Below are 16,294 nucleotides of genomic sequence, written 5' to 3' on the forward strand. Positions count from 1 at the left end.
GGTGACAATTGTAGACTGGTACCTTACCATTTTGTTATATTACTGTAGAGAAATTACAAATGGTAGTCTGGGATTCAGATATCTGAAGGATTTTGGACTTCGGACGTGAAAAATGAACGCGCCGCCGACATTTGAGTCTTTTATTCTCTACGAAGGTGACAAAAAGTAAGAATTTACATATCTTAGTAATTGAGATAATTTTACCTGATAATAAGTGTTAAAATATGTTGATTGGAGAATCTCCTTTTGACAGTGTTTAAAAGTAATCCTTTTTCTGCACACACTCTTCGATAGAGACATCTTAACCGGTTTACGCCTATTTCCGACAGTAACGTAGCGTTTCACGATTCCGTCTCACATAAACATACAAATTACAACAGCGCCCTCAATGACCTCAAACCTTCTGTCGCTTATAAGTTATAAACCTAAAAAATCTCAGTCTACAAACAATCCTTCCTGGGCCCAATTTCATTAAAGCCTGTATCTTGTATGCACAGTTACAGAATTTGTGTCATAATTTTCGAAAGTCATGAAAAAATTGAAAGTGGTAAAAATAAGGCAAATCTGGTGACTGACTGTCGAAATTGTACTTGTTGTTGGACCAGATTGTAACTTGCCACCCGAACCGATCTCTTAACCCTCCGACCTTCCGGAGGGTTAAGTTATCGCAATAACTTACAGGCTTTATGAAATTGGGCACTGGCCTTGTACAAATATTTCCTTCCTCCATCATGAACACTCGGTCTCACCATGTCCATGATCATGGAGGTGCTTCCTCCATCATGAACACTCGGTCTCACCATGTCCATGATCATGGAGGTGCTTCCTCCATCATGAACACTCGGTCTCACCATGTCCATGATCATGGAGGTGCTTCCTCCATCATGAACACTCGGTCTCACCATGTCCATGATCATGGAGGTGCTTCCTCCATCATGAACACTCGGTCTCACCATGTCCATGATCATGGAGGTGCTTCCTCCATCATGAACACTCGGTCTCACCATGTCCATGATCATGGAGGTGCTTCCTCCATCATGAACACTCGGTCTCACCATGTCCATGATCATGGAGGTGCTTCCTCCATCATGAACACTCGGTCTCACCATGTCCATGATCATGGAGGTGCTTCCTCCATCATGAACACTCGGTCTCACCATGTCCATGATCATGGAGGTGCTTCCTCCATCATGAACACTCGGTCTCACCATGTCCATGATCATGGAGGTGCTTCCTCCATCATGAACACTCGGTCTCACCATGTCCATGATCATGGAGGTGCTTCCTCCATCATGAACACTCGGTCTCACCATGTCCATGATCATGGAGGTGGTGATATAGGAGGACTGTTTTTTTTCTTCAAAAATTCTTAATTTCAATTCAGATTGTCAACACCCCAAACCCAACACTCTCAAGTCAAGTGTCCTTTTTTCTTGTCTCCTTCCCTTTTCATATCGAAATGTTAGTAAGGCAAAAAAAACCCCCAAAAAACAGTTGATCGTCCCCGCCCGCATCCTTTTTGGGGGTCGCATCCTTTTTTTTTACCAATTGTTATTTTTTGATTTTTGTGAAAAAAAACAACAACAATAATTTCTGATCTAACGTGATGCTCTCGAACATGTGTAACCGTCTGTTTCATAAAACAAAAATAGTGAATGCCTACCAGCAAACCTTTTTACAAATCCGACCCTGTTAATACTATACAGTAATAGTGTTAACACAGGTCCTCATGCAACAAATAGGTATAAAATAAGTTTGCAATGGGTTCAAAGTGAAGAATTGGTGGCCTGTTTGATTTGAAATACTAAGCGGCCATCTTGAAAAATAAAAAGTAAATAGTAAGGCCCTCATCCTTCTCTTTTTTTTTAAAATCCGGACGATCAACTGTTTTTATTTATTTATTTGGCCTAATGTTACTTCGGTACCCAAGTTTTCTTTTTAAAAAACAATTTAAACTATTTATCTTCCATGTCTTACATTCATGTCTCACTCAGATGGTGATACTTCCCTAGTTGCAATATTCGTAACCCTCCATCCTCCTGGCGGTCGGTGACAGGAGGGTTATAAGACAGCTTATTAAGTGCATTTTCGTCGAATGTTGACAGACTATAGTCTGGATCTGGATCAGTTCTACAATCAATCTCCCAATGTTGGGATGCAGGCCCTATTAGTATAGGTTGCAGGTGTGCTGGCTAGTCACCAGCTTTGCCTATTTTGTACCTCTGTCAAAAATCATGTCACATTTCTAAAAGAACAAAAACCAAAGTATTTGATCTTCAAATCTTTTATCATCAAGATCTAATGAATCCATTCATAATACTTGAAACTGGTTATTGAGAAAACAATTTTTAAGAAAAAGGTGTCTTAGTCTCCAGTTGAATTAAGTACTGCAGCAGTCTGCTTCTTTTTAAAAAGTAAAAATAGTTGTGTTTGCAACGTGCCATTACAATGTGACATTGATGCCTATTATTTGGTGGATCTAAGCAGATGCATTGTTAAAATCTTTAAAACTAATTGCATCAAATTCACCCTTTAATAGTGCAAACAATTTAAGTTATTACAAAAATGCAGTTTCTTGTAATATATGGTGCTTTTCATTGTGGTATGAGTTACCTCTCCCTACTGCCCCTCTCTCTCCCCCACGTCTCTCCCCCCCCCCCACCCACGCCCCATGCAAACTTGATCCAACGCTAACCAGCAATCCATTGTTACTCTTGAACCAATTCAATGCACTTTGGCGATTCTTTGCGTTTCTGCTTCAAGTATGTTACTGCTGGATCTCTGTTACCATGGCTTTTTAATGTGTGAGTGGCTGCTGTTTATTTTATAATAATTAAAACAAATTTTATGTTTTGAAATTAGGTTGGTTTAAAGCAATTAAAAACAAATCTGTAGATGTTTTATTTAGTTCAAATGTCATATGATGAGTTGATTACAACACTAACGGGCTGTAGTTGAAGTATTTCTATATCAGAATCCATCAATCCATCACTTTTCTATAATTAGGACTATGCAACGAGTATAAAATGACAGACTTTAGCTCAAACTTAACATTTTTTTCTAATGGATAAAAGATTGTAAAACACCTTTAAACATTGTTTACTGTTTGAATTTCAGAATCACCATCGAGAAGGATACAAAGGTTCCCAATGCAGCAATATTTCATGTGAATAAAGAAGACCATACACTGGGAAACATGCTGCGTCAGTAAGTATCCCCACAAATCAATCATTCAATCCAGTGATTCCAGTCCGCCTTTCTCAAAATTCGTCTGCAGATTTGTTGAATTCACAAAAGCTATCAGTTATTAAAGGGACATGTTGCCTTGGATCGGGCGAGTTGGGCTATGAAGAGCATTTGAAACTGTTTGTTATGAAACGCATATGGTTAGAAAGATGTTTGAAAGGTAGAATATAATGAACCACACAAACATGCCTTGAAATTGCATGGTTTTCCTATAACTTTGCGAACTAAAACGGTTGGCCATTTTATGGAGTAAAAAACTTGACTCCACAAAATGGCGTGCCATTTTAGTTCACGACGTATGGAAAACTCCCCCCCCCCACAGTAGTGTGGATGGGGTCTACGAACGAATACTTACCGGTAGAGTCGAATTACTAATTTGCATATTCCCTATGCCGCGAGGCAGAAATGCTAAGACTTTCACACACAATAGCGCCCTCCACCGTCCTACCCATAACGCCCCGCGACATGCCCGTCACGGAGTCGTCCTCTTTTCGATGAGCCCTACTAAATGTAAGCACCCAAGGACCGAGTATGTGGGGAAGGAGGGAGGGATACTCTACCGGTAAGTATTCGTTCGTAGACCCCATCCACACTACTGTGGGGGGGAGTCTACTTCACTCTACTTACCGGTAGAGTCGAATTACTAATTTGCATAGACTCGCACCGAGGAAAAGGCGGTGGGTATACGCGGTGCTACTGCATGTCTTAAGGGGGGCGTAGGACCCCGGCGCGCCCAAAATTCAGAGAATGCTTCGCGGCCGTTGGGCCCGATAGTGGTCCATGCCCAAAACGTACAGGGGGTGTCGTTCCACGGGTGAGCAAAACATTATAAGTATTGTGTTACCGTGGAAAAACTCACCTAAACACGTGACTGACGAGGTGGAGCTTGTTCTGGCTTTGCAGCTTGGCTGGCCGCCTGCAACACCACTCTACCCGCTCTCCCATCCACCTGTAGAACGTCCTTCAGGTAGCAGTCAGAGACTGTGGACGGGCTCTTCCAGGAGGCCGCCCTTGTTATGTCACTCATGGAGACCCCTTTAGAGAAAGCCCATGAGGCGACACTCCCCGTACCTCGTGGGCATGAACTGGACCATCGGTCGCTGGCCATCCGCCCAGCACCGAGCGTATGGCTGTAACTATCCAACGCGCGATTGTATCGCGGGATGCTGGTCGGAATGGTGGAACCGTGGACACGAACAGTTGTTCGTGGCCAGTTCGGAGTGACTTTGTGCGATCGATGTACCACTTATAGCGCCGAAAAGGATCCATTACACCCCATGCAACCTCCTGCGTGGTGACCGTGGGACGGTGGCTGGGAGGGGAGGCCGGTGGCTGGCTGACCGTGCACGGTACGCCGCCTCGGTTTCTGGTGCACCCAGCCATGACCGGACTGGTCGGGCTGGGTGTACGGTACCCGCTCACGGGACGAATCCGAGGCTCTCTCTGAGGAAACCTGAGTGACAGGGATGCCCGAGCAACGGGTGAAATCCGAAGACGAGGGTGGGCCCTGTGAGTGGGGTATCCCGGGGGAGTCCCAGGTACCCGACTCCGCACCCATAATCCTTCTCCCCATGGCCAGCGCCCCACAGCCTATGGCGTGGGCGGGTGCCTTGTGGGTCTTCAAACCTCGCAAAAGGCCGTCACCAACCGTCATGGGGGAATCCACGGTGTCGGTGCGGGCCGGGTATTCTGAGCCGTGCCGAGGGGGGATGCCCTCCGGCTTCAGAGACCCAGAGGCGGTGCTGGGAGAGTGGGCGGTGCGCTCCGGACCAGAGCCACCTTTCGCCCTACCTCTCTTGGTCGCTGCCCCGGCACCGGCTTTCTTGGCCTTGCCGGGGCGCTTGACCTTCGACTGGGTCGACCCACGCACACTGACCGAGGAGGGGGAGCGGTAAGCAACCTCTCTTTGATCGGTGGGTCTTCCGGCCGACGCAGCCGACAGAGGCTGCGTAGGCCGGCTGGAGGACTGCAAGCCGGGCGACGGAGTGTCGCCGGCGCAGCCCCTCGAGAGCTCCGACTGTCCCGGGGAAACGGACGTAACCCCAGTAGTGACAGTCGAAGCCCTCCCCAGTTTCTTTACGCTACTCATTATTTTCTCAACGAAATCAAACTATAGTTTATTTCACAACTCACTACAACAACAACAACTAAAACTCTACAATCTTTCTAGTCTTTTTAAGCACTCTTAGCGAGGATAAGGTTTAGACAACGGTTGAACTGTTGGAACAGATTTAAAACACAACCTCACCCACTCGCGGCTAAGAGAAAAGAGGACGACTCCGTGACGGGCATGTCGCGGGGCGTTATGGGTAGGACGGTGGAGGGCGCTATTGTGTGTGAAAGTCTTAGCATTTCTGCCTCGCGGCATAGGGAATATGCAAATTAGTAACTCAACTCTACCGGTAAGTAGAGTGAAGTAGACCACGCAATTTCAAGGCATGCTTGTGGGGATCATTATATACTACTTTTAAAACATCTTTCTGCCCATATGCATTTTAAAACAAACACGGATTCAAACACTTTTCATAGACCAACTCGCCTGATCCAATGCAACGTGTCCCTTTAATTGATGATATATCGATCAAAAGTAACTAGTTTACCCTTACACTGATGTGTGTCAGCCCTGCACACTCAGCGGATGTCTTACCAACTAGACCACCGAGATTGCCCGTAGCTAGAGGCAGTTTGAATCCTATTTTTAAAGATCAGATACTCAAGATACTCAAGATTAAGACCTCAGATACAATGTATCTGAGGTCATTCAAAGCTAGTAATTCAAATTGAGTAACTTTGTTCTCTGAGGTGATAGAATCATTGCATAAGGAGAATGTTGCATGCCAATCATGTTTTATCAGACCTTTATTTATTTGAGACACAGAGCACTGTGGGTGGAATCTGGGCCTAGCACTGATTGAACAATAAGCTTACATCATATTTCTGTTTTCAATCATCTCATAACTTCTTATTTAATTGTACCTTCTTGTGACCCACCTACAGGCAACTCCTTAAGGATCCACAGGTTCTCTTTGCTGGATACAAGGTTCCTCACCCCTTGGAGAATAAGTTTGTCTTACGAGTGCAAACAACGCCAGACTACAGCCCTCAAGAAGCCTTCACAAATGCCATTACAGATCTCATCAGTGAAATCTCACTACTGGAGGAAAGATTTAAGGTGTGTAAAACAATTAAACAGTAAAAGGTTCCAGCAGTCGTGTTATTACTATTATTATTGATTCAACCAAAGCGACAAAAAGTGTATAAGGAAGACAAGCACCGAGTGTACTAGGTTAAAATAAAGCAGTGAAATCAAAACTTAACGAATTATAGAAAAAGCAAACTGCTGGCTTTGATTTTTAAATACTCTGATAGCAACCAAAGATGTTTTTTTGGTGTGTAAATACTAAGCTCGATTGTCAAACTCTTTCACTGTGGTTCAGTGGTTTGACTGCAGGACTTGCAGTTACATGGTTGTGGGTTCGAATCCCCTAAGCTAAGCGATGATTTCATAATGAGTAGAATAAGTATTGTCGTCTAAGTACTGGATCACAATTTCTTGATTTGTGCAATTCATTATCATAGACGTTACATCGATGATTGTATGAGAGAGATTGGCTGTTGCCAGCTTGCTGTTTATACCCCCTTGTGGGAGTTTGCCGAGTTCCCATAATTGGAAAATCATCAAAACAAATAATACTAATAATTGAATTAGGATCTAGCTTGAGTATATATTTAATTTGATGATGTGGTAGTTTTGTCGTGGCTGTAAACCCATATTTAATTTGATGATGTGGTAGTTTTGTCGTGGCTGTAAACCCATATTTAATTTGATGATGTGGTAGTTTTGTCGTGGCTGTAAACCCATATCTCACGAGTCTTGAATTCTGATTAAAATTGTTACTTCCCCCTTTTATTTCCCACCTAGGTTGCTGTTGCACAAAGACAAGAGGATCAGTGAATCTCAGTAAAGTGAACATTTGTACATATTAAGGCTATACCCCTGACTGTAATACCCTGGACTGGATCGCTATTTTACATCTCTACTTGGAATGGAAAGTCACTCACTCATTGTTGAAGGTGTTGGCAATTGGAGAAAACTGTACAAGGTTTTCACAGACACAATGGAGGTGTATTGGACGACACTGATCACTGAAACAACAAAGAAGAATTATTCTGTTAAACTTAGAGGGTATAAATTGCATCTGTTAATAAGTCTGAGTCCCCTCAGCTATTCAGGAGGCAAGTTGACTAATAAGTCTGAGTCCCCTCAGCTATTCAGGAGGCAAGTTGACTGATGAGAACCATCAGTGATGCTTTCAGATAAGGAAATATGACAACTTGTTTTGATGGATATTAAGTTTTATCCAACTTTTCAGCTGATTTCCTTTTTTTTTCTCTTTAATGATACATGTATATAGTTAAAAAAAACCTGAAAAACGCTTTGCAAAGTAAAGTGTGTTTGACCATTTCCTTTAGTTTAGAATAGGTTTTATGCATTGATAGCATCATGCCACCATCAACAGAGGTGATGAAACAATGGAACTCACAGGATTGGCCAATGAACAACCTACTTCACCTCAAGGTGAGGGCGCTCTACTCAAATGATGTCATGTGCATGGACTTTATCGCAATTACTCGGGCCTGCATGTTAGGTGCTGAATTAGTTGCATTCTGGTCTAGCTAGCGCTCAAGTTTGAACCCTACCTAGCCCAGAATGCATCTCAATTAACAGTCAGCGCTTCCTCAATGAATATTTGCAAAAAGGTCTATAAGGCTGTACTGTACAAATTTAATGAAATTACACGTAGTGAGGTGATGAACTACTTTTTCACTCAAAAATGAAATATTCATTATCAATTGAGATACATTCCAGGGTTTGTCAGTGGGTTTATTCCATGAGGGTTGGGGTGGGACTGCAAAGTATGTAGCCTTTTGCTTGACTAAAAAGAAGTAGTTTCTGCTTTCTCAACAACTGTAAGCATGGTCATTAGCTACATTGAAGTACATGGACTTGGTTGAAACTTTAACAAACACTTAACAACCATTTTTACATGGGAAAGCAAAACTATTGCAGAACTTAAAACATATTCTCTGCTATTTCAAAAAGTATAGTAATTTAGCTACAATGAAATACATATACTTGGTTGATGTAATGAGGTTGTCTAAAGAGTATTTTAACAACCTATAATTGTGCTGTCCCTGATGGTTAATACTCAATAAAACAGTTTTGTAAGTAAAAGAAATTTATGATTGTCTAGATGACTTTATTCGTGTCCGTGTGTGGTTTTCATTTTAAACAGTTTTTAACTGAAAATAATTTTTGATTGATGTACTCATTTTTTTTATCAGTGGAAAAAATTGTGGCATTTGATGTTTCACTTATGGCTCTCTTTATTTTTATACTCGCCAATATTGTTCTTTTTAAAGATACTTTTCAAAGAGGCAATGGTTGGATTTGGTTGACATGGACACTACATCAGGACTCATTATGTTCAACATTTCAAAGCATGTTTTACACTCGCCTGCTAGCAAAATATACCGTGCTTGTTTTTATTATATGTCGCATTAGGATAAAGAGATGTGTGTCGTTTTTGATGAACATGTTTAATGTAAACTACATCAATACACAGCCATGAATAATGTTGGCCTGGAATTATAATAATAACCTTATTTATATAGCGGCTATTAACAAAAGCGATACAAAGTGCTTAAGAAAACAAAAGCAATCAAACAAAAAAGAGTGCAACACTACTGTGTTTTACAAACAAAACTAAGCAATTAGCAATGATACTAACTAAAGTTACTTAGGATAGAGGTTGGTTTTTAATTGGGATTATGAAGGAACTCTGGGAATTGGTAAAACAAACAGATTGGGTAGACGGTTTCAACATTGGATGGGCTGGTTTTACAGAACGGCTCTATTTGGGTAAAAAAACAATTCTTTGTTAAACTTGGACCGACAGAGAACTTCTATAGAAAATCATTAATAGAACAATAATATCACTCAACATTAATAGTAAAGTAAAATCTACTACCCATAGTTCTATTCTTAGTCAGATCTTGTACCCAGTATATAAGTAAAATCTCCTGCCTGTATTTCTAAATATTTAGTCCAAGTTATTATTTCTTATATATTCACAGAAATGACAGCTACTCTGCCTTCCAAAGTCCTTTTGATCATAAATGCTGATGATTTTGGTCATTGTATTGGTCGGAACCAAGGCATTGTGGAGTGTTATAAGAAAGGTCTGATCAGTAGTGCTTCATTAATGGTTAATGGCAGAGCAACTAAAGATGCAGTGAAACAAGCTAAAGAGCTTGGTATACCATTAGGTATGGAAGACATAATTCCTTAAATTCCCGCCTTTCCCTCCCCCGTCCTGAAGATTTATTCCACTCTTAACATTAGTTCAATGTAGGCGTTTTCCACCTTGTTTTCGCAACTGTTAGCACTTCCTTGTGCAATGCAGAAAATGTTTGTCTCATCCCCATCACTTTTTTGAAAGTATTTTGTTTTCCCTTTCTTAAAAAAAACAAAAAAACATTTTAGAACCAGTATGACTGCTTTGTCTACTTATTTCTGGTTTTCCCCTTTTTGTTGATGCTTATATTCTTCAAGATTTTCATTTTCAAGCAGAGTTTTGCCCCCAAGAATTGATTAACTTTAAACAATGACATAAACTTTGTAAACGTTCATAATAAAGACCACACTACCAAACTTTGTTTTTATAGGACTCCATCTCAATCTAACTGAAGGTAGTGTGACCAACAGAGGGCGCTGTGACAGTTTAGTGGACGAGAGCGCAGGATGTTTACGTGGGAAATTGGGCTTTCGAAAGGCGCTTGCATCTGGCGTTATAAACAAAGATGAGGTGGGATTTAATTAAAATAGTTTTAACGAATGTTTTTAGCTGTCATTTGCTAAATTATTTGCATTCTTTGCAGCTGAAAGACCAAGTGCGCCCTCAGTGTTCAAGATTTTATAATTTTTTTCCTGGAGGGGATATTTTATTCAAGTTTCTTGTTTAAATTTTGTTTCCTTTTTCTCTATGCAACAATTTTAATTAAACATTTTTAAAACCTTGTAATACAGACAACATTTGTCTCTTTCCCTTTTTCACCAGTTGAAGAATGAGATTAGAGCGCAATTTTCCTACTATCAGGAGCTAACTGGGCATGCGCCAACCCACGTGGATGGTCACCAACATGTTCATATTCTACCTGGTAATTTACAATACATGCTTAGCATTAATTCAATTACAATACCTCTTTGTGAACTTTTACTACTTTACACACATATGTTTCGACACAACTAGTGTGTTTTCACATTCCTATTTCTTTAACAGAGATATTCTGACTTGGGAAAAAAATATTGGTCTTTTCAACAATTTAATATGATACAAAATTGCAATATCTGAAGATAAACAAGGAACGTAGTACAACTAGAATTCGTCAGAACAACTTCACACAGAGAGTCTGTAATGTTTGGAACAAACTACCAGCTGCAGTTGTTCATTCTCATTCAACTAACATCTTCAAAAATGGCATTGATGAGTACCTCACCAAAAACATTGACATGTACAGTTTTGCAGGATGTTCACCACAGGATACATGGAAATATTAAGTTCATTCTCTTCTGCTCTCACATTTGACTTTGCTACTTCCATTGCATTCAGTACTTTTGCAGTAAGTTTTGTGTGAATATGGATGGGCGTTTTATAAGGCTTCATTTAGCCTTCATTATGCAGAGCCCGAATCTACAGGTATACAGGTATACAGGTATCAAAGTCAAGTACAAGACATCCACATACATTATTTTAATGATTCAGAAGTGGATTTGTTTTTAGATACTTGATGTGTTTAAATAATATTTTGCTCGGTATAGACACATCAGTAATGACTAATTTCCTTTGAAGGATTACGTGAGATATTAACTGATGTAACCAAGGAGTTTGGTGTTGGAGCAGTCAGGGTACCACTCCAATACGGAGTGCCTAACTGTGACTGGTTGACTCAACATAGACGAGAATTCTTCAGTGAGGTTAAGAAAGATGGAGCAGAAGCGAGAGCATTGTTCTTAAAGAAAGGTTTGAAGTGAGTAATAAACTTGAATGGGCTACTTTGGTTGGGAAGGGACAGTCATTGTAAATTTGTCTTTTATGATTTTGTATTTGTTTCAAATCCCAAACGACCACAAGTCGAATAAAAGGCACAACAATAAAAGCATGCAAGAAATTAATTAATGTTTGTGACAACATAAGTTGACCATCCAAAGGAACTTCAAAACAAACAGGATTTAAAATTTGGCCTAGTCCATTTTGCTTATCCTCATTAAACTAGAATATCTCAATGAGATGACAGATGGTTTTGAATCAGTTTCCTACTGATAAATAGAACTAAAATGTGTTTATTTTTCATGTTGTTGTAGAGTTACTGATGGATTTTTAGGGTTGAGTACAATGGGACAAGATATGAAACTGCTTACCCTGACGTCTGCTTTGGAGACTACGCTCAACTCCTGTATGACCTCTGACCTTTCTCCTCGTGTGACCCTTGAACTCATGGTACATCCAGGTTTTCCTTGTCAACAGGGATGTGGATTGATTGGTGAGGAATTCTTTTGTTTTGAGGATAGGTCTCATGAGATGAGAATACTTGGGGATGAATATTGGAAGGAAGTCATGACCAAAACTGGGATTCATCTTGGATCCTTCAAAGACTTGTAGTGGATTCTAGTGTTAAAAAATTACAAGAAGATATTGGCAACATTTAAATTTACAACTCCTATATTTTAAAATTTTGAAAACACTTATAACTCCAACAAATAAATCAAATTATCAGGAAAATATTTTGGTATCAAAAACTATTCAATTTAACAACCATAGAAACTCAAAGTTAAAAGCAAAAGCTAAATACGAACGTATGCAAAAATTGTACAGTTGCTCTTGATTGTAGTACAATTGAAAACAATTATCAGTTGATGCAAACAGGTGTCTAGATGTAACAGGTGTGGATAATGTTATTTATATACCAGCAACAATTTAAGCAGCTGTTATAAAAATTAAAACAAAACAATATTTAGATATTATCAATCTGTTCATCTTCTGTTGTTCGAAACTTTCTGTCTTCAATAATTGTAAACGTTCATTGTCAGACTTCTTGGACATTTTCTAACAGGGTAGGGGTTGAAAATGTAAAAATGTTGAATTGTGTAGTTCTGATTGACAAAACAAAGTAAAAAGTTCTAATGAAAAACGCCAAATTAGGAAAAGGGATGGGAGAGTCCAAGGGAGATTTGAATTGGTTCATTTTGTCCTGCAAACATTGGTTGTGACACCATCAGTAAGAATTAACATTGCTAAGATTTCTATAATTATGTTTGGAGTTAATAGTGTGCTAAAATTGATATAACATTCGGCTTAATATTAATTTATTTGATGCCATCATTATTTTGTTGTTTTTGTAAATCAAGTATTGCCGCTACATCTATAATGTTAAGATTTAATCTTAAAGTGAGTGTGCTAAAAACCGATTTAACATTATTTAGCTTAATATTAATAACTATTTTTTTGATCGTGCTATTAATTGTTTTTGTTGTCAATAGGAAACCAAAAAGTGTACTTATATCTGATTGTTCAATACGCAGCTGTTTTATAAAACTATTACAAGTATTGTGTAAAAAATGTGTAATAGACAATATAACATTTAACGATACCTACTTAAGTGTATAAGTACTTATAAATATAAAGGTAAATTGGACCACAAGTCTGCTTACGGAGCGCATCACCAAACGTTAACAGTTAAGTATTTTAAAGCATTTAACAAGCTGATTTGAGGTTAAGTACCTTAAATCAACAATGGGTATTTTATTAAAGTTCTGAGATTTTACCCCCGTATGAATGGAGGTCAAATTGCATAAACCTACTTAAATTGAAAGAAAAAATATCTATTTATGAATTTCTGCTCAGAAAAAGTAAGCAAGGATACAGTCACAAAAACTTTATTAATAAATAGCGTATTTCGCAAGGAAAGACTGATCAATCTGCGTAGGTTTGGTTCTGAAAAGAACCGCTGGTTTTCTGTACAAACACAACTCAAAACAGATTTACACGTGGTGCTATACCGCAAACCTCACCTAAATACACCCACCGTGCAAAGTTTTAAATCCTAAAAATGTATCTGAACTGCCAAGAAAAGTGTGACGTCACAATACAAATTGCTAAAAATGACAATTCATCTAAGATGAATTTTGATGATATGTGATCCCTACACACTTGTTTATTAAGGCTGGTTAATTTGTTTCTGTTAGGCAAATTAAGTGCTTAGGCAAATTAAGTGCTTAGCTAATTTGCGTAACAAGCACCTCTATAAAGTCGGTGCCTGATTGCGTGCCTCTTTTTTGAAGTGCAAAATGCAACACACGGCGCAGAGACAAAGTAACCCCTTATTACAGAGTCGTATGCAATATATATCAATTTCATACGCAAATGTGAAAAGGGACGCCAAATAATATTAACGTATATTTTAATAACTCAATGTTAACCTAATTTTTACAGAAGACAACCAGACACTGTATTTTTATGATCATAACTCTTGGTATTAAAATGTAGCAGTATGCAAGAAATCCTTGTCTAAGCAATCAATTTTTCTTGAGTAGAGCAGAAGTTTCGATTCTTAAGGCCGTACCGACTTCAAAGACGCCGTAAAACGTCAATCAAGCTGGGGCCGTTATCACGTCACATCAACCACCTGCAATATTGACGTTTCTACTCCTCGTAATAATACATCAAACGCTGGACGTAAAATAAGTTCATACAATCCTGAACTTCTACGTACTGGCTCATTTCAAATACATCTCTTTTCTTTTAAAATATTTCTTGACGCTCTTTCCCCACCATTATTTGTTCTGTATACGGGTTGATGGGAAACCTAGAACTTCAATGGACGTAACAGTATTGCTTGAAGCCGTTAGGTTTATTTCAGCCCATCTCAATATAGACATAATTTTGTCAAGAATGTCCCAAGAGATTTGGGTTGACTTTTCGACACTGGAATTAATAACCCCCGGTAAAGTCCCGGGAATTAGTTATCCTTACATGGGAGTAGGGATAAGCCAGATAACCCTGGGTCTATAATTATTGACATGATTCAAATACCCCGGGAATTACACGGGTTTAATTTCCTGGGAACTGGCGCAGTAGAGTGGAAAGAGATTTAGTAGCTTTCTTGGTAGGCTCCTATGGGCATACATATTTTGTCTCCTTCACTTCAGAAATTGTAATGATTATTTTGGGGCCGGTATACAAATAAGGTTGCATTAAAAACAGCACAGTATGGCAGCTGTAAGGTAATGTTAATGCTAATTATATATTGCAGAAATGGACATTATGTCGATCAGCAAGTTAGAGGTTGAGCCAGAATTGTCACCCCTAAAAATAGCCCAGTTCGCGTGATGATCTCCACCTGGGAAAAGTGAACACCATCGAGTAACCATCTAGAGATAAGTCAGCCATTCTGCCCAAGTCGACTCATGCAGGACGTGTTAACGTAGTGTGGCAAGCTGTTGTCACCTCGTTCTGGCAGGAATCATCTTTGGTTGAGGTCTCCTTGACTTTCCCGCCTTTTTGAACCACGAGGCGCCGGAACTTCGTAAAGCGAGCGTGTGTTTTGAGATCGATGGCTGGCCGCTTAGCTTTGCCGGGCGGTGTCGCTTCTAGCCGGGTGTCGGTGTGGCTTTAACGGGGGACTTGGCCGTGAAAGTCGGTACAGTCTAAAGGTCTGAAACCGCTCCGGTAGTCATCAGTCGGTCTCTGTTTATTACGCTAAGCCTATAGAACACTGGAACAGACTGAAGAGATAATTTAACACCAATTGAGGAAGGTCACACGTACTGTTGAAATGGAATCAATGGTTTGCAATAATGATAATTTGTCAGTCTTGTTATGAATGTTTTTTTTTTTTTTTTTTTAGTAATGATCATTTTGACATGTCTCAAGGTTAATATGATGGATACATCATTTTCTGTTTGAGATGAATGTGAGTTGAACCTACTTTTTGAATCGGACGTCAAATATTGCTTGGGCATCCATGACGCAAAATAAGGTTCCATTCAAACAAAATGATATTTTCTTGGATTCGTAAACTCCTTGTAGTGATTTGAAGGTTTTTGTAAACCAGTATTTTGGGCATTGAGAAAAATAAAATCTATAAATGTGCAGATTTGATCAAACCATTTAATTAAACAAAATACCCTTTAAAGCTGTTTAAACACATAATAATAATAATAAATCACTCTTGTAGAGCGCATTCCGTCAAAGACAGACCCCAATGCGCTGTACAGGCATGATAACAAACATACAAAGAAAACTACTTAAACTACATTAATATATACAACTATAGGCAAAGGAAAGTACGCCAATGTGAGATAGCTGGCAGGATATTGAAAAAGTCACTGAGTGAGCAGATGAGTTTTAAGTGATTTCTTGAATAGATCCAGTGAGTCAGCATTTCTAATATGTATTGGAAGCCGGTTCCAGAGTTCGGGAGCTGTGTATGAAAATGATCTCTGGCCATATGTGACAGTGTTGACAGTTCTACGTAGTAAAATGGTTGCAGCGTTTGATCTTAGAGTACGAGAAGGTTCCTTGATGCAAATGAGTTCACGTAGGTAGTTTGGTGCTTGGCCATTGGGGGCTTTGAACGTTAAAAGCATGAGTTTGTAGATGATGCGTTTTTTCACTATCAGCCAATGCAGGTCTTGTAATGAAATGAAATGAAAAACATGAAGCAAAGAAGGTGCCATTGGAGTAAACTTGTTCGTTCACGCTCAGTGCCATGAGACCGGTATTATAGCCAAGTGCTTGGATGAAACCGAGTGAGCCCCAAGCGTCTCAGATGAGATTGTTGGGGGTCCCATCACAACCACCTTGTTCTTTGGGGGGCTGGGGGGGGGGGGGGGTTGGCAACCGTATGGAAATACAGCGATTCCTTGCCATGAGCCTCCAGGCCGGCCCTTCCCCCAAACCCCCGCCCCCTCCATTCTCCTTTCTCA

The 16,294-nt window shown here is 39.7% G+C and overlaps 1 protein-coding gene across 1 annotated transcript; it reads left to right on the forward strand.

The window, feature by feature from the left end:
- The first annotated feature begins 73 nt into the window (after positions 1-73).
- On the forward strand, positions 74-12,051 carry LOC117290035 (carbohydrate deacetylase-like). The gene is made up of 9 exons (XM_033771268.1): positions 74-165; positions 3,118-3,207; positions 6,244-6,418; positions 7,747-7,825; positions 9,385-9,576; positions 9,976-10,115; positions 10,368-10,467; positions 11,160-11,337; positions 11,672-12,051. Exons 1-9 carry the CDS (start codon positions 113-115, stop codon positions 11,967-11,969), a joined length of 1,305 nt encoding a protein of 434 aa, XP_033627159.1. The 5' UTR covers positions 74-112; the 3' UTR covers positions 11,970-12,051.
- The last annotated feature ends 4,243 nt before the right edge of the window (positions 12,052-16,294 follow it).

This window comes from Asterias rubens, chromosome 5 (genome assembly GCF_902459465.1).
Source record: "Asterias rubens chromosome 5, eAstRub1.3, whole genome shotgun sequence".
Lineage (NCBI taxonomy): Eukaryota > Metazoa > Echinodermata > Asteroidea > Forcipulatida > Asteriidae > Asterias > Asterias rubens.